The 17455-nt window shown below is 49.9% G+C and overlaps 1 protein-coding gene across 3 annotated transcripts; it reads right to left on the bottom strand.

The window, feature by feature from the left end:
• Nucleotides 1-1948: 1948 nt before the first annotated feature.
• GFI1 (growth factor independent 1 transcriptional repressor) lies at nucleotides 1949-16061 on the bottom strand. Of its 3 annotated transcripts, none has more exons than XM_061465469.1 (8): nucleotides 14812-16061; nucleotides 14480-14698; nucleotides 12582-12807; nucleotides 12140-12346; nucleotides 7161-7576; nucleotides 6934-7071; nucleotides 5130-5295; nucleotides 1949-3306 (listed from the first exon to the last, which is right to left on the bottom strand). In XM_061465469.1, the coding sequence occupies exons 3-8, from the start codon at nucleotides 12694-12696 to the stop codon at nucleotides 3128-3130; spliced, it is 1221 nt and encodes a 406-aa protein (XP_061321453.1). In that variant the 5' UTR covers nucleotides 12697-12807; nucleotides 14480-14698; nucleotides 14812-16061; the 3' UTR covers nucleotides 1949-3127. The 3 variants fall into 3 exon arrangements, with proteins under 3 accessions (XP_061321453.1, XP_061321454.1, XP_061321455.1); XM_061465471.1 differs by lacking the exon at nucleotides 1949-3306 and adding an exon at nucleotides 3348-4989; XM_061465470.1 differs by lacking the exons at nucleotides 14480-14698; nucleotides 14812-16061 and adding an exon at nucleotides 14068-14247.
• Between the last annotated feature and the right edge of the window lie 1394 nt (nucleotides 16062-17455).

Raw genomic sequence — 17455 nt, 5'->3', positions numbered from 1 at the left:
CTGGTTAGCTAGAGGTGTCATTAAAAATTTACAAAAAGAAACAAAGGTGTGCTCCAGCGTCTCTCCTTACCCTTTCTACTGTTACTTTGGCAGACAAAAGGTATGGAACCTGCTTCATGAATAATGAGTCATGTAATATGCATAATGCATTTTTAATGGCATACAGTAATAACACTGAAGTATTTCCAATCTTCAGACTTGCACCACAGCCTCTCAGTAGCCTGTTCTGATTCTCCACAGATAGATCTCTTTTTCCTCCTCTTCATTTCAAATCCCCCACCTTAAAGCCAAGACTTTTTCCCCCAGAGATAGCCACATTTAACCCAAATCAGCAGCTGAGCCGGCACTGGATGCAAGCAGGGCTGGTGAGGCATGGAATGCCCTACCATGCAACCATTTCAAAGGGGTTTGGGCCTGAACAACCCTCACCACCAGCACCCTGAGACACACCAGTAATGCAAGGCAATCTAGGGGAAGACACCCTTAAATCAATAAAATACTTGCGAAGTTCCTTCCCTTGAAGAGCTGCCTTATCACAGGGGCTATGTCAGAGCCCTCCTGTGCTGCCACAGTTGCCTCCTCCAGCTGCCCAACCCCAACTCCAGTTGTCCTGTTTGAAAATCAGGCACACACTGCTCTTGTAGTTTTAAAGGTAAATGCCAGTCACTAAGCCCACTTGGGGCCTGCAGGCCAAGAGTAGGCCATATCTGACCGGAAAGGGTCCTCTCAAGGGCCCAGACTGCTGCACCTCAACCCAGTACCCCTCAGCACTCACTCCATCCCCAACTACAGCATCCCAGTTGCCTCAAGGTTAGTCCCAGGCCTACCTGTTCCTCCTGCTGACCTGCTCCTTAGAGCCTCCACTGGTGTGGGCAGTGCCAAAACCACCACCAGGCCTTCCCCATTACCACTTAGCCTTCTCCACTGCTCTTCTGCATTAAATAACCCAGCATAATGGGCTTAACATGGCACCTGGCACCTCCAGTGGTGCTCTGCAGCAGCCTCTCACCCTGCCAGCTGTGACTGTGTGTCACATTTCTGCTTAATAAAAGCCCTGTCTGTGAGGCCTTGGTGTTGGCAGTCATTGTGTGGAAGAGCTGTCTCAGCAATGCATGCTGGGTTAGCCCTGAGGAGACTGACCTCAGCTGCAGCCTGCAAAGGGAGAACGTGGGGAAGGGGCTGCAGATGAAGCTCCGAGGTGGCAGAAAGCAGGAGCATGGCGAGGTCTAGGCAGTGCTGTGGCAAGTGGAGTGCCATGGCCCTCCGGTGGGCTGAGGGATGAGCACAGAGAGGGACTCAGCTTGCTGGTTTTATATACAATGAACATACAAAGCTGGAAACAGGAGTATATATCCATGTGAGCACAAGGCTTTGTGCACATGTAAAAGCCCACGTTGCCATGCTGCGCTCTGCTGGGAAAAGGACAAGGGACCCCTTTATCATCCTTCTGTTCTTGTTTTGTGTGGGCTGCAACTGCCAGGTGGGGCAAGCCCCGCTGACAAGGCAGGCAGGAAAAAGACAATTCTGTGAGTCCCAACAGGCTTAAGTCCCTTAACAGGCTTAATGGTACACCTGCTACTCAGGTGTCCCTGCAGGCTCCCTGGCACAGGCATTTAATCTTGCGGGAGGACATTCAAGTTCCTCCTGGGCTAAGCAGGGACTTCTGGCAGTTTGCATTTGCAAAGCAGGCATTTAAAACTGCTGTTTCCCCTTCAAACCTTTATATGGATATACAGTTTACCCCAGTCTCCAGAACTGTGTTCAGCTGAAATCAGGGGGAGTTGAACAAATAAATATAGCAGTGGTGTTCTTTAATCACAGAGCCCTCGTGCAAACACTGTACCTGCATTCCCTCCTGGAATGCTGTATCCCTGACCATCACTGTGGAGTGTCATTGTAATGGCTGACAATCACAACCGTGCTAATTAACGTATCAAATGAAAATCAGTCTAGAACATCCTCAATACTTTATTAACTTAAAACATTTTTCCAATAAATATGTACCAATAAACATAAGACACTCCATAAAATCTAAATAAGGACATTTACAAACCTGTCAATGAAGTAAAAACAGCTTTTTTTTTAACTGAGGTACATGCAGGGTCACTTAAGGCAAATTCAGTCAATTATACTTTTATAATGATTCCTGCCCACCTCAACCAAGTTTCCCTTTAAAAAATAAAAAAACTAAAACAAATATACAAATGATGCTACTGAGTAGCTATTTTCCAGTTATTATAACAAGCCCATAGTGTGGAGGCCAGGAACAGTTCTGGACAGAAAGTCTATGCCTCTCTGGTGCTCCTGCCCTCCTCAGTCAGGATCACTTGTTGGATGGGTTTCTAGTTATAAGGCGTTAACTCTGTGCTTTGGCTTTTCCACTTGTCTTTCACAAGCTTTCTTCTCCCCAGAGGATGTAGCAAGAAGTAACCCCTATGCCTCAAACACACATGCACACAACCAGGCCTTGCACAGACAGAGACAGCTCTGGGACAATAAAAAGGGTGTCTCTGTAACTGTTAATGCAGCTCCTTGTTTGCCCCAGAACAGGTGAGAGCAGGATCAGGCCCAAGCTGGTACCTTTGCTTAAAAACCAGCAAGATGTCAAGCTGCACAGTTCAGTCCTGATCCTCCAGGTTTTCCTGACAGGAAACCAAGAGTGAAGCCACTGAAACTCAACCAAGGCAAGTGCTCCCTACATCACTGCAGAAAGCTCTCTGTCATTACTGTGTAAACACTGTTATACCCATGTTTCCCTGCAAGGTGATACAAGCTACTGAACTTCAACGGGTTCACCTTGGCCATGGGAGAAATATTTTCCAGCTTACAGATATTTGGTAGCTTATCCATCTTTGGAATATCAGGCTTTTAAAAGGCTTATTTTCCAGTGTTATTTCAGAAACCAAGAGAAAAGAAAGAGAGAAACCCCAGCCTTTTAATTGCTGCTTTCACAGTCATTCAGGTTAAGCTGTCAATGCATGGCTCTGTCCTTTTCTTTCCCCTCTGAGCTCCTGGTCAGAAAAGTAATACCAGGCTCTATGCTTAGGACAAGGCATGGGTCCATTGGGGAAGCCAAGGGAGTTTATTCTCATAGTGTTGTAGATGCTTTCCGTATTGCAGCTGGGACTCATTTCAGGCCATGCTGTGTCTCCCGGTGTCTCCGTAAATCCACCTTTCGTTGGAAGCCTTTGCCACATAGATCACAGCCGAAGGGCTTGAAGCCTGTGTGCTTCCGACTGTGGGTGATGAGGTTGGAGCTCTGACTAAAGGCTTTTCCACACACCTGGCACTTGTGAGGCTTCTCACCTGCAAGCAGAAGGCAAGGAAGAGAGAAAGAGGGTGTTAAGAGGCAATCCTTGCTACACAGGACCAGAGCAAACAGGAAATGCACAGTGGACCTTAGAACTCATCAAAGAGACTCGTGTGTGATTACTGAGGAAGTTATTCTAATAAAAACCATGCAATTGGGAGCCCCAGATAATTACCTGAGCCTGTACTGCAGCAGAGCAGGCCTGAACTTGGCTGCACCTCCACAGTACAGCTCTGAGAGCAGCCTGAAGCACATTGTGTTCTCAGGATACAATAACTTGTGAATGCACTTTGGCTGCATGGCTCTGTGTGATTTAAATTGCCTTTGTGTCCTAGAAACATAAGGAACTCCTGGAAAGACTCTCAGGTCATTTGGACTGACATCAGTTATAGCATCAGTGTGGTGGCAAGTAGGATAGATAGGTGGAGGTTGTTAAGCCAAACCCATTGAGTTGTGGTCTGTCCCTAAGGAAGGTCTGAGTGCCCTTAAGTGAACCCTGAAGGCCAGGCTTCACCCAGAGATCTGCTCTCCTCTCCGTTCCCCATACTGAAGTGCTAGCAGTCACCCTGAGTCATCCCTGAAATTTTTCTGCAGGCAAATAACATAAAAGGGAACAAATTCAGCCCTAAAATTCTCCTGCAGAGGGATGAGTGACAAAACTCCACTGGCCTCCATGGAAGCAGGATCTCAGTGCATTTTCATAGTGTTTGTTATCAAATAACAGATAAAAAGGAATCCAACCACAAAACCAAGCCTGATTTTCAGAGCAGCTTTGCACCTGCAGAGCCCACTGACTTCAGCTGGCACAACAAACTCTTTTCATGTCTGAAGATGAGATTCTCAGAAACATAAAATAATACAAAATGTGCTGGAGGCTCAGTTCACAGATGTACGCTGCGTATGAAAGGGATCCCTGATTCAGTTAAGGATGTGGTTTTGTATTAGCAATGTAGAAGTCCAGGCACAATTTCTGATCTCACAACCAAATAATGGTTTTGACTGATTCAGAGTTTGGCTGAAATTTACTTCATCAAGACTCATTGGAAAAAGTTACTGTGGAACTTTTTGTATTACTTCCTGAATAGTTAATTTTCATCCAGCAAGCTTCTTGTGGAAAACCTCTATATGTAACATTTATTTTTCACTGCTTGTCATCTAGAAAAGTAACAGCCAAGCAGTGCTACATGTAATGTTGCACTATCTTTCTATGTATTGGCCATGTTTAAGCTTCACCCTTGATATCTGCTAGAGGTCACTACCAGGAAACCGGATTTTGGTCATCTGAACCTTGGGTTTGGCCAGTACAGGTGTTATTTTTTTGTGTCTACAACTGCTTCTGTATCTCACACATCATTCCTTTCCCTCTACTTTAAGTGAGTGATTCAGGTCTGAAAGGCAAGATTTTAAGATTTCTGATAAACTTGCCTTCTCACTGAATGATATTTTTAAAACAATTTCCTTTGATGATTCACCTGCACTTTATTAGTTTCCATGTTTATTACTAGCAGTGAAACTTGAGAACTCTGCACCTCTTCTTCCATTCTGTACAAAACTGCAGCATGTGGAAGTGCAGACACCTCTGAACAAATATTTAGTCTGAGTTGGACCCTAAGCCCTCCAGTTTAGTGTTTGTTCTAGAGGAGGGAACTCATGTTGTTCCTATTGTAAACTGGTAAACCCTGCAAAAAGAAATGCTGCAATCAAATTCACCTGTCATTTTCCAGGACCTTAGCTGTAAATCAAGGCTACGCGAATATAACACTCTCCAAATCATCTTACACAAAAGTCAGGGCTGAACACCAGCAGCTGCAGGGCTTACCTGTGTGAATGAAGGTGTGCTTCTTCATATCAGATTTCTGGTGGAACCGTTTCCCACAGTACTGGCATGGATAGGGCCGTGTGTCCGAGTGGATGAGCAGGTGGGTGGACAGAGTAGAAGATCTCTTAAAGCTCTTGCCACAAATCTTACAATCAAAGCTGCGTTCCTGCAGAGAAAGGAGCCCAAACACACACGTTACACCACACCAACACATCAGTGTTGCCCCTTCTGCCTTAGCAAGCACTTTCACTTCTTCAGAGAACTGGACTAGCCTGTGGAGATGCTAACACCAATGCTAACTAGATGCTAACATGATAGCACCACATGATAAAAAGATAACGCACCCTCTCCCAGTGCTGTGAACCACTCCTTACAAAAATTTAACTGGACAGGTCTTCCTGCTGTCCAGAATGGCCACACTGGGAGCAGCCCTGAGTGACCGGGCAAAGTCCACCTGCACATTTCAACAGGGGCCCAAGACATGATCACTCCACTGGGAAGCCCAACAGCTGCAGCACTGTTCAGAGGCCACCTTGCCACTGTATACAGGAAAGTGGGTGCTGAGGTCTGCTTTGCTCTCCTGGGAAATTGTGGCGGGCTGAATTCTGCTGGCAGGGTAACAACTAAGTGCTTATTTGTAGTTCCATTAAAATGGGGAACATTCCCAGGAGCACCTAGGGAAAACAGCTTTTTGGCTTACTACTTTAACATATCAGAATAAATTCATTAAAACTTTGCTGTCTCTCTCTCTTCCCTCACACACTCTTCTCCACCACTTTCTTCTACCATAAATCATATCTTCTTTCCATCCCTTAACTGCCATCACACCTGCCTCTTCCTGCTATGCTTTCATACAATCATAAAATCAAAGAATCATAGAATAGTTATCTTAGTTTATTTGGCTTTTAATACACTCTTCCTGAAATGTTGTCCCCTTCATGGACAAAATATGCAGTGCTGCTCTTTTTACCACTATTTAATGAGTGACGAGATGTTTCCCTTTATTGCACACTCTGCTGTTGCACACTCAAGAAATTGCAAATAAAAGAGCAAAAAACCACTGTTATAAATCAATACTCCAAAAGCTGAACTGAAGAAGGAAGATTTGCCAGGTCAGGTGGGTGGGGAAGGGGAAATATGGCACAATATCATCAGGTGGAAAATGTTACATGTCCTCCTACCAAAATTAACTACCATATTCTTTTGGTGTGTGACTCAGAGTGTATTGAGACGGGTGAAGTCTGTGCACTGTATCTGACTGGCCGTTGAGATGTTCCCTGCACAGACACAATGACTACAAACAAGGGAAGACTCACTTCTTTGTGGGGGGGAGGAGAAAGAATGAGGAGAGCTGTGCTGAAAGAAAGCACAATGAGTTGCTTTTGCTGTTAAAAAAAAAGTTCACATCTGCATTATAATTTTCTAGAATGAAAATTTATTATTTATTGTCTGTTACTTCAGGAGTGGCAAAAGTGCCCATTCCTTAATATAGACACATGTGAGGTCTGGGGAATGGAAACAAAGCCTCTGTTCTTTAATTAGTAGATTTGTTCCTTTGCTCACCAGCTGCCCACCCTTTCCTCTGCCTAACACCATCTTCTTCACCCACAACTGCTCACTGCAGCCCTAAAGTGTTCTCTTCCTCTCCTCAGTTTAGATGTCCACCTACTGTTCTGACATGATCTTTTTCCAACCTAACCATTCTATATTTCTATGATTGCTCTCCTGGCCTCCCTAAAGCCAGCCAAAGCAAGCAGCTGGCCCTGGCCCTCAACCTTCATCCTGACAGTTGCCCCACTCTCACCTGCGAATGCACGGCCTTGTGCTGCTCCAGGCTGACTGCATGGCCAAAGGTCTTGCCACACATGTCACAGGCAAAGGGCCTCGTGCCACTGTGTGAGCGGCGCACGTGTACCTCAAGGCCATGTGGTGTGGAGAAGACCTGAGTGAAGAGAGCACACAGAGTCAGGCTTGCCAGGGAGAAGGAGCTGGGTAAGAGTCATAACCAGAGTGGGAGAAAGGAATCCCTACCTTGCTGCACTTGACACACTTGTAAGAGCCAGTACTGATGAGCAATGGGCGGCACAAGAGGTCTGACTCCACTTTGATGCCACCTGGGCCCTTCTCTTGCTGCAGCCCAGGCTGCGTCTCAGCATAGAGTCTGGGTGCTGCTGCTGGCGGACGCTCATACAGCCCCGGGCCTGGGGAGCTGAAGTCACCATAAAGTCCAAGAGAAGAGCTACACTCAGCACTGTAGAGGGCAGACTCAGAGCCTCGCTCACAGAAGAGCCCAAGGGCTGAGGTTCGCTCCAGTGTTGGGCAGGGCCTGTAGCTTTGCACAAGATGCCTCAGTTCAGAGCCACCTAGGCTGTTCCACATGTACGGCTTGAAGGGCACCGAGAAGGGGGGTGCTTCATCTAGGGATGGACACACAGATCGCTCAGAGGCTGTGGAAACACAAAGGCAAGGGAATTAGTGCACTTCACAATACAGCCAATATCATGGGGCAGAACCATCTCAGCACTCAGACTTGGGCCCAGGGCCAGACCCCTGTACTGCACATTGAGGCTGCCCTTTCATCTCTAATGGGAGGACATTTTATATTGCACAACAGGGTCTGTGCATCCAGTGCTACCTATTCACTTGCTGTCCCAGCCAAGTTATCTAAAGCAGCCACCAGTCTTATCTATGTCCATCTCTGGGTGTGTGTACACTAATCTGACTGTTGAGACACTGAACAACTCAGTCTGCAACTTCCTTTGGTTTGATCTGCAGCCCCTCAAAAAAGTATATCTACTGTGTCCCAAGATGGTCATCAAAGATCTGTCCACAGGTTTAAGCTCTGGTGCAGATCCCACACATCCATATAGCAAATATGACATTATGGAGGTGCCCAAAGGAGCAAGCATGCTGAGATTTACCTGTTCAAAAAAACTAAAACATGCTTGCTGCACAATTTATGCTAAAACTTAGTCTCTCAACTTCGTGCCAGAACTGTCTGTAACTATACTACAGCACAACTGAAATAAAGAACTGCTACTGAGATGCTTGAATGTCATGCCTTAATTTTTTCAGAAAATGTAATATCAGTCCTCATCTGAACCGAAACCATGGTTGTTTCAGGTTGCTCTAAGTTTCTCCAAATAAAGAAACTAGTCCACCAGAAATACAGAGCTTTGTACAGTCATTGGTATAGGCTGCATTAAAAATTGAAGACACAGAAAGTTTTTCCTTGTAGTCATAATCAAAGCCATCTCCCACCAGGACAAGCTCAGATGGCTTCAGCTGGCTCTAATAGGCTCACCTTTGGCAACAGCATCTGACCAAGGCAGTGGACTCCACAAGAGGAGTCACACATAGGGACCATAGAAGAGCCTGATACAATGTCAGGAACATAGCCTTTGAGATCAGCAGCTAAAGGCACAAATGCTAAGGGAGCTTTGCATAGAGGAAAGCACAGTTGGGCAGGGAACACGAGGCACCAGACCCCAACTGTGTCTTCCAGAGATTAATGCCCTAGGTGCTCTTCATTCAGTCTTAATCACAACAGGGAACAGCATTGGGAAAGTCAGATGTCTCCACTGGGTAAAAGTTTTGCTGAACCAAGGAAAAGATTAATCTGATAACTGCTGAAGTGCCAATGCCTTCACAGAGATGAATGAATCCCATGCAACTGGGGCTTCCAGAATAACCTTCTTTACCCAAAAACCTGTCCACCCGTAATTCCTCTCTCACTTTTTATCATTCCTGCCAGCTTTACAGTTCCCATGACTTTCTCAGCCCTCGTCACGCCAAGATAACCAGAGGTGGGCTAGGGAAGAAAGGCACGATGTGATAGGCTACCCATTTGGATAGGCAGGTGGTTATGGGTGGTTACACAAGGGAGCGGGAAATGAGATGAAAAATTGAGCTGTGAATAACTTGACTGTTTCCTGTCTTTTACTTAATTTCAGACTTCAACAGCCTCTAATTCCTCCATTGAAATTAGCAGCCTTTTTGTTGGAAATACATGCTCACATACCAACTGGGACATCTGAACAGAGCAATGAAATCAAATTAGCTGACATGGTGCTGAGCATGATTTTTCCTGTTCTGCACTGACTGCAAAGTTGTGGTCAGCATCACATCTTCTATCTTGTGTCTTTGCAACCGGTTTCAGTGTTGCCATCTCTCATGATTTTATCACAAGATTCAAAATTATCTTAAAGCCCCAGCTCTTGAAACTGCATGATTTCATCAGGCCTCAGCTTTCCTTTTGTTTGCTTGTTCTTTTTGTTTCCTTTTAAAGCCAACTTCTAGCTCAGACTTTACAGCCCAGACTGAAAAGAAATGCATGAAAATGTAAACTCTCAATGTTTCAACAGTAGAACTGAATATCCTTAAGGTATAACTTACAATCTTGATTTCTAAGCCATTCCGTTGAGTGAGAGGAGAGGGAAGGCTGACCTGAATTTTGAGCCCTTGAAATTGACAAGCCAGGACACAGTAAACACTGCACCACAGATCAGTTTGCGTGCAATGTTCCTTCCATCACCTCACATGCTTTGGAGACATCTCAAGCACAACTGCACACTATACTTTGCAGGGGCAAGCTCAAGCCATCCAAGCTCTCTACCCAGGGTCAAGGCGGCCTGCAAATCCTGCTCCACCACACTGCAGGGCACTTCTGTGTCTGCCTCTCCTCTGCTCCACAGCATCTAAGCCTCCAAGGGGTGAGCAGGAGACAGAGATAGATTGTTCCTCCTCTTCCTAGCAATTCTGTGCAGCCTTTATATAGATAAATCCTTTCTGGGAGAAAAAAAAATATCAGTGCTCTTTTTTGAAGTCAAGGCAAACTCAACCCGAAATGGTTGAGAACAGATTGATAGAAACAGCAAAGAAAGATCAGTTTATTCTCCACAGACTACAAAATAGCACACAAAATAAGCAAAATCATGTTATTAGAGACACACATAGAAAGAGAGATTAAATAACAGTGATTTTCACTGATGAAGCCAACAACATATTAAGAGTGTTAACAGGTATAATGTCTGTGCATGCTCATCTGGATAGGCAGCATGGCGCCCAAAGACAAAGCTGAAATCTGGCTTTCACTGCATACTGATGTGCAACCTGCACCTATGTTCATTCTAAGGATACAGGGGTGATAGTACTACTCACTGCACCTGCTCTAAACATGATTTAGAACCATCATTTCTCATCTGCCCTGTTTTTCAGAGCACAGAAACTGTGCCCCATCCAGACAAACACAATCATAGAAATACAGTCCCCCACAAGCATGTCTTGCAGAAGGGACCTAGGCACAAATTCCAGCTTTGCACTGAATCTGACAAAGCAGCTGGAAGACAGAAGGATTCAGGGGGAGCTGTGGGAGGAAGCCCAACTATCTAATCCTGCTGCCACTGCCTTCATCATTAATGTAACAGCATCTCTCTCAATGCACTGAGGTTCATTTAATAGAGCTTTTCCTTTACAGTACTTGGATTCTCTTACCCTCCCATTCCTCCTGTGAATGGGATCAGGCAGTCTCGGGACCCCTAAAACCCCAAAAAAATCTTGATCTGGGGATGTTACCCTCATTTTGCAAAGATACTTTCCCTGGATAGCTGGGTGGTTGGCTGGGAGCTGATGAATCCCATCACTGGGGCAGAAATGAGTGGGGAGGAGGAAAAGGCAGAGCAGCCCTGGAAAACACCTGCTCCATTTTGCATCTGTCCTTTAGACACCTTGTGAAAACAGTCTCTTTCCCACATAGAGCTTGGAATTATTTGGGGAAGGAGGAGGAGGAAAAATTCATTTGACCAAAAATTGCACACATTGCTACACTTTGTGGAGAAATATAAACAAGAGAGTATCTGCTGTGTTTGGTCCATTGTGTCATTTGCACAGACTGGAACTGTCCTCTGTCTGGCTGTAATGATACTGGGCAGCATTTTGGACAGTCCCTCGAAGGGCTTTAGGACTCTTAAAAGAGGGGGAGGTTTTAAAAATGCAAACCCACATCATTACAATCAGCCGTTAATATGCAAGGACATTACAAAGGCTAAGTGGGAAAATCAGTAGGGAAGCGGGACCCAACAGGACTAAGTATTCGTTTGCTGGCATCCGCTGTCAGTAAAGCTGAGACAATTTTTCCTTTGCTAAGATAGAAATTATTCTTTTTTTCCAGCTGTCACTTTTTAACCGAGGCAATAAAAGGTAGGTTTTATATATATACGTATTTTTGTTATAAAATGACACCATTGTATTTTTAAACGAGATAAGTATTCGCGTCAGGCTTGGGACAGCATCTCCCACTGTTCCAACCACATCAAAGGAGGACAAGGGAGCTAGAGACAGGCGCTGCAGCCATAAGTGTGAGTTTCCTGGATTTGGGGTGTTTAAATCTGACCATCGTTATTTTCCTCTGGTATTTACCAATGCGTTTTTAGAAAATAAAAAGGGGGGGGGGAGGAAAATTTAAAAAAAAAAGAGAGGGGAGGAGGGAGAGAAGGGAGGGACTGGGAGTATCCTTTTTATAGGCAAGAAACAACACGAAAGGGAGTTAGGAAAAAGGTCTAGCAGGTACTACAAAACACAAAGTCAACACTGCTTGCGCAGGTATATAGATAGGCTGGTACAATTTTTTTTTCCCCGTTTTAAAATACATCTAAACTCCGCGTAGCAGGACCCTGTAGGAAAACGCCGGGACCTTGAAAACATAAGCTGCTTGCCTTTACCAATTAATCAGAAACAAAAAAAATCAACGCCTGATGGCATCACAACTTTCCTACAGCCTGTGGCTTGCTGCTCCCTCTGTAGTGGGAGACGGGCTGGAAAAGCAACCTGAAAGAGATAACCTGAAAACGAATGGAAGGGACAAATTTGCTTTTTCCCACCGCACGTCAAAAGACAATTCTGTCCATTCCACTTGTTTTCGACGGCGGGCCCCAGCCATGAGACATTGCCCCACAGCACTGACACAGACACGCAGTCGGACCCTCGCCGAGCTCTGTTCGTCCCGGTCCTACCTGGCGAAACGGAGGGCGAGGGAGGTCTCCAGAAATCCTCAAACTCGGACACTCTGTCACAGACGCTGCCCTCGCAGCTGGGCGCTGACTCGGAGGTGCCATCGGCAGCCTCGGCAAGGTGGGATTCCGGGGAGAAGCGTCCCTGGGAAGGCTCCGGGTCGGGCAGGATGGTGCGGCACAGCTCCGCGTCCTCGGGGATCTTGCTGTCTGCAGGGCAAAAGGGACGAGAGGGCTCCTCAGTGCGGGTCCACGGGGTCTAACAGCCACCTCCCACGGCGGCCCCGCTCCCACCAAGATTTGCTACGAGACTTTCTCCGCATTAGCCCCTTCGGCGTTTTGCGGGATCCACATTGCCGCGGGGCTGCACGGCCACCGGCCGGTGCAGCTGGCAGCGGGGTGATGAGCATCGGGCCGGCCGAGGCCGCGACCGACGAACTCCTACCTGCACAGATCTGGGCTAGCACCGTCTCCAGCCGCAGGCTGTAGTCCTCGTCGGCGGAGCGAGGCTGGTGGTAGCTGTGCGCTTTCTTGCTCTTCACTAGGAAGGACCTCGGCATGGTGGGGGTGCTGCCACGGCCGGCACGGCCGCGCTCCTTCTCCAAGCGCCAGGCACGGCGGCCGCGAGCGTCACCCCCAACTCTCCCGCGGGGCGCCGGTGGGAAGGCGACCTGCGGGGAGGCACCGATCCGCCGGTGAGGGCCGGGGGCGCTGGCCGGGAGGGGCCGCTAGCCGGGGGCGGTGCGACAGGTGGCCCCGGCCCCGCTAGCCTCTCCCCCCGTTTCCGGAGTGCAGTTACTGAGCCGGCACTAACACACACTCCCCCTCGGTGTCCCCGGGGCCTCCCCGGCCATGCTCCGAGGGCCTATAACGGGTAACAGGCCACAGCAGAGGCCGAGCACCGTCGGAAGGCGGGAGAGGTTCACAGGATCACCGCTGTCGCCGAGCCTCCTCTGTCGTTACAGTTCACACTTTGCAAAAAGCGAGTTTAAACCGCGTTTTGGTTGGTCCTTTTGGGGGACTTCAGTGGCGGAGGGGGGGGGATGTGTTTGGGGTTCTTTTTCCCCTCCCGTCAGTGGCCTCAGGCTTGCAAACAGGCCACAGCAGTGGCCGGGCACCGTTCGTGGGACGAGCAAAGGCTGGGAGAGATTCTGAGGGGCCGCTCATATGCACCCCGGTCCTTCTCATCCGCATCGGCAGCCCAGCCAAAACGGCGCCACCAAAACGTACCCCCAGAACGGCTGGTCAGTCCCCGCCCTCCAGGACGGGCTGTACGGCGCAGGGCTGCTGGCGGGACTGGCGGGGAGCCGTTACAAACCCAACAGCCTAAACCCGGCGCCTGAGAGGCTGTTGCTATCGAAGAGACTCATTCACCCATCCAACGCGAACCACGATAACGCGAAAACGAACAAACCGGAATCTGTCCCTGCCGCCCGCAGATGTTAGTGCCGCCGCACCTTGCAGCTGCGGACACTGGAAGCCGGGGAGAGGAGAGGGACGAGGTGGGAAACCTCCGGGGGGGGGCTACGGGAGCCGGGGGCGGGGGGACGGACAAGGGGGACAGGGATCGGGTTAACCAGAGCTGCCCCGACCCTGCTCCTCGGGGGAAACACAGGAGAGGTATACTGGAGCCCGTTCAGCGCCTCTGTCGTTACACTTGACACTTTGCAAAAAGGGAGTTCAAACTGCTTTCGTTTGGTTCTTTGGGGAGACTTCAGGAGGTTGGTTTGGGCTTTCTCTCCTCCCGAAAGGGGAGAAAGGAGGGCAGGGTCCCGACCCCGTGTGTCCCGTCCGGAGCGCAGCCCGTCGGGGAGGCGAACCCGGCTGCTCTGCGAAGCACCGGCCAGTCCGCGTCCCCTGCTCCTCCGGGGAGGCGCCGCTCGCGGCCAGGCGCCAGGCGGGCGGGTGGGAGCGCTGCAGCCCGGGCTCACCTGGGCTTCGGTTCATCCTTGAGCGGGGGCTGGCAGCGAGCGGGGTGAGAAATCAAAGCGGCCCGATAACGCGTCGCCCTCCCGACAGCAATGGCAGCCGCAGCCGTTGTGGGGGGCTCCGGCCGCCGCTGTGGCCGCCGCGTGTTTTGGTCCCGACGCGGGGCCGCCCAAGGCCGGACCAGGCTGGGACCGGGGCCGTGGGAAGACTAGTCCCGCAGCCCACCTGCCCCGCTCCCACCGCTCCCCGCGATGGCCTGAGGGCTGTGGGAAGCCTCCCCGAGCCGCCGCGTCGGAGGCCGGACTGGAGCGGAGCGGGGGGCTGCAGGGAAGGGGGAGGTGAGGAGAGGGCCGGGTAGGTACCACCCCGGGCCGGCCGCTGCCTACGCGAACCGAGAAAAGCAAGAGCACTTACCCATGTGGAGGGGTGAAGGAAGCTGGGCTGCAGACGGGGTTTGCGCCGCAGGCTGCCAGTTTGGGTGACTTTAAATTTAGCCTCCCTTTAAAGAGCAATGGTGCTTGAGTTGGCTTTTTTTTTTCTTTTTCTTTTTTTTTTTTTTTTTTAGTGCCTCTCAACTCCTTCAGAGCTCGGCCCCCTAAACCACAAATTCCACTTCCTGAGCGTTAGGAGCTTCTGCAAGAAAAAAAAAAAAGGGGGGGCTTAAAAAAAAAAGCCGAAGCCTCACAAATCAGCACTGTCCCCACTCCTCTTTCTCTCTCATTTTTTCTTAAATGAAAGTGTCTTACCGTATTCCACCTCACAGGGCTCGCTGAAGTGACATCGAAGTGTCATTTTGGAACGGGGCTTTTCATTTCTCTCGGTGTTCTGCACTAGAAATTATACACATCTATCTGAACTATTCTTGGATCCCCTTCAACTTCCGCAACGAGAACAAGTCACAGATTCAAAACACAGACTGACTCAAGGCGGGCAGAGGCAGAGGGCAGGGGACGGAGGAGAGGGCGCCCGCGCTGACGAGTAGGCTCCGGGTGGCATCTCTGCCCCCTGCCCGGGGACGGGGTCGAGCCGCCATCGAGCCGTGCGTGGCATTTAGAATCGGGGCTTAGGCAAGGCCCTGGGCGACGGAGACCTCCCCTAGACTAGAAATAACTTGTTGTGGAAAACTCTTTCGGGATAAATACGCCCAACGGCGCTGAAAATACCTTAAGACCCAAGCCTAGAGGTTTGCTCATTTCCCTTCGGATTTAGGTAATGGTTAAATATGGAAGGGGTAGGCGAGATCCCCCCCCCCCCCCCCCCCCCCCCTCCGGTGCACGGTGGCTACTGTAGCTTGAGGGCGGCTCAAACACGAAGGCGAAAGACAAGCTTCCCTTTCGCCTTCCTCGCCTCCGTGCCGGTGCTCAGGCTGCTGACTAGGGGAGGCTCCGTGGGGCAGGCACCGGCAGCGAGCACGGTGGTGGAGGTCCGTGGAAAGCACCGCCCCGACACCTCTCACCAGAGGGGACCTCTGCACCGCGCAGCCCGGCAGCCTGCTCCCTTCTGCGGAGGCCGACCCCGAAACAGATTTTTCTAGGTCTAGCCTTGGATTCCTAATGCAGGCAGGAAATCCAGCTCACATAGAATGTTCGGTATCTTTCTGAGGTGCTTCCTGCTTCGTTGTGACATCTTAGGCTACCAGCAACTTCGTTTCGATGGCTGTAGGGCCACCCGAAGTGCTGTTCTGCCGAGCCAATCGAGGTTTAGCATCATTTCCGTTCGGAAACGACTAAGAACTAAGAAGTCGGACAAGGCAGGAGCAAACTCCAGCCTCCCTCACGCCCAGGAGCGTGATGGCTTTGCGAGCAGATGCTGCTCTCCACCACCACCCCCGAAGCATTCACAGAAAAAACAGTCACTTCGTGCCTGTGAGCCAGCGTGGAACACGGCGTTAACCCGACTTCCCAAAACCTAACTAAGCAAGCAAACATCGCTGAGAGAAAAATTGTCCAACCTGCGTGATGCTTTAGCAATGACACAAAAGGAAGTTGAAGAGCACGACTGAAAGTTCCTGGTGCTGGGCACAGCAGTTTTACTTACGGCATCTGTGCACAGCAGCCCCTTTGCCTTTGGCTGATTACTCTGAAAATCAGTTTCAAAATGTTAGGGTCAGCTTCAAAATGCTGGAATCAGTAGTAGTAACCAGATTAGAACAACTCGGTGCCATTGCGTGCGTAGGTCTTCGTTGACTTAGTTTGGATTTTGGCAAACAGCCTTCCCCGTTTGCCACTGCCGTGGGGTAATAAACTACCTTGCGAGCCGCGCTTTGGCTGCGGGTAAAGCAAGCATCACTGAAAATGACTATTAACTGTGACTATAGTCTATATGACTGTAGTCTAAATGACTGTAAACAATTCTGACCTGCTTAGAATGAAAATACATATTCGTCTTCATACACCTAAGTTCAAAACTCGTGCGGGTGCTTTTGGTTTAAACAAAGCACGGCGGTTCCCAAGCAGGGAACACCCTGGGTACCGCACATCCCGCGCCCCTTACTTCTCACCTACTGCTTTCCCAAACTGCGTGAAAGCCTTCAGCAAAGCCAAGGAAATCAGAGGGAAAGGCGAGTGTTTAAATGATCATATAATCTCTCATGTAAGGGCTGACACTGTACGGACACCAGGAACACACCTGCGGCTCCCGCGGCGTCGGCTTTCTCCAATGACTAGAGGAGAAAGCGCACGAAGATGGCTTTGTTTCGCGATTAGCAAAACCAATTAGCGCCTTACCAGGTGTCCGTCAGGACCGACGACCTGCTTCACTCCGCCTATGAGGACAGGGAAAGCTGACCTGTGCCGAGGGCGAGCCGGGGCTGCCGGCTTCGTACCAGCTTCAATTCTAGCCCTGAAGGCTGCCAGAACAGTCTGCGGCCGCGGCCGGGATCGGTGCCGGGAGGTGCCGGGTGCAGGCATAGGCCGCCGTTACCGCTCGCTCCCTCACATAACACCTTCCGCCTGCGGCGGGCGCTTGAGGCCGGGAGAGGCGGAAAACGACCCCTGCTCCCTCAGCCCTCTGAGGGGAGCCCTGGGTGGGGGCAGCCCTTAAGGGGAGCCCTAAGAGGGAGCCCTGAGAGGAGTCCTGAGGGGAGTCCTTGAGGGAAGCCCTTAAAGGGAGCTCTGAAGGGGAGCCCTGAGGTGTAGCCGTGAGAGGGAGCCCTGAGGGGAGTCCTGAGGAGAGTGCTTGTGAGGAGTCCTCAAGGGGAGTCCTGAGGGGAGCCCTGGGGCGGACTGCTTAAAGGAGTCCTGAGGGGAGCCCTGAGGGGAGCCCTGAGAGGGAGTCCTGAGGGGAGTCCTGAGGAGACTGCTTGTGAGGAGTCCTTAAGGGGAGCTCTGAGGGGAGCCCTGAGGGGAGTCCTAAGGTGGAGCCCTGAAAGGAGTCTTGAGGGGAGCCTTG

The sequence above is a fragment of the Pezoporus flaviventris genome, unplaced genomic scaffold (assembly GCF_033815535.1).
Source record: "Pezoporus flaviventris isolate CSIRO_AGI_PZ_B2104156 unplaced genomic scaffold, CSIRO_AGI_Pfla_v1 ptg000040l, whole genome shotgun sequence".
Taxonomy (NCBI): Eukaryota; Metazoa; Chordata; class Aves; order Psittaciformes; family Psittacidae; genus Pezoporus; species Pezoporus flaviventris.
The sequence above is the reverse complement of the archived record's forward strand: the minus strand, read 5'-3'. Positions and strand labels throughout refer to the sequence as shown.

Coding starts and splice junctions, on each gene's coding strand:
- GFI1 (XM_061465469.1), bottom strand. CDS start 12,696: ATGCCGAGGTCCTTCCTAGTGAAGAGCAAGAAAGCGCACAGCTACCAC. Junction 7,577..12,139: donor CTCGCCCTCCGTTTCGCCAG/GTAGGACCGGGA, acceptor GTGTTTCCACAG/CCTCTGAGCGATCTGTGTGT. Junction 3,307..5,129: donor GCACACCTTCATTCACACAG/GTAAGCCCTGCA, acceptor TTCTGCTTGCAG/GTGAGAAGCCTCACAAGTGC.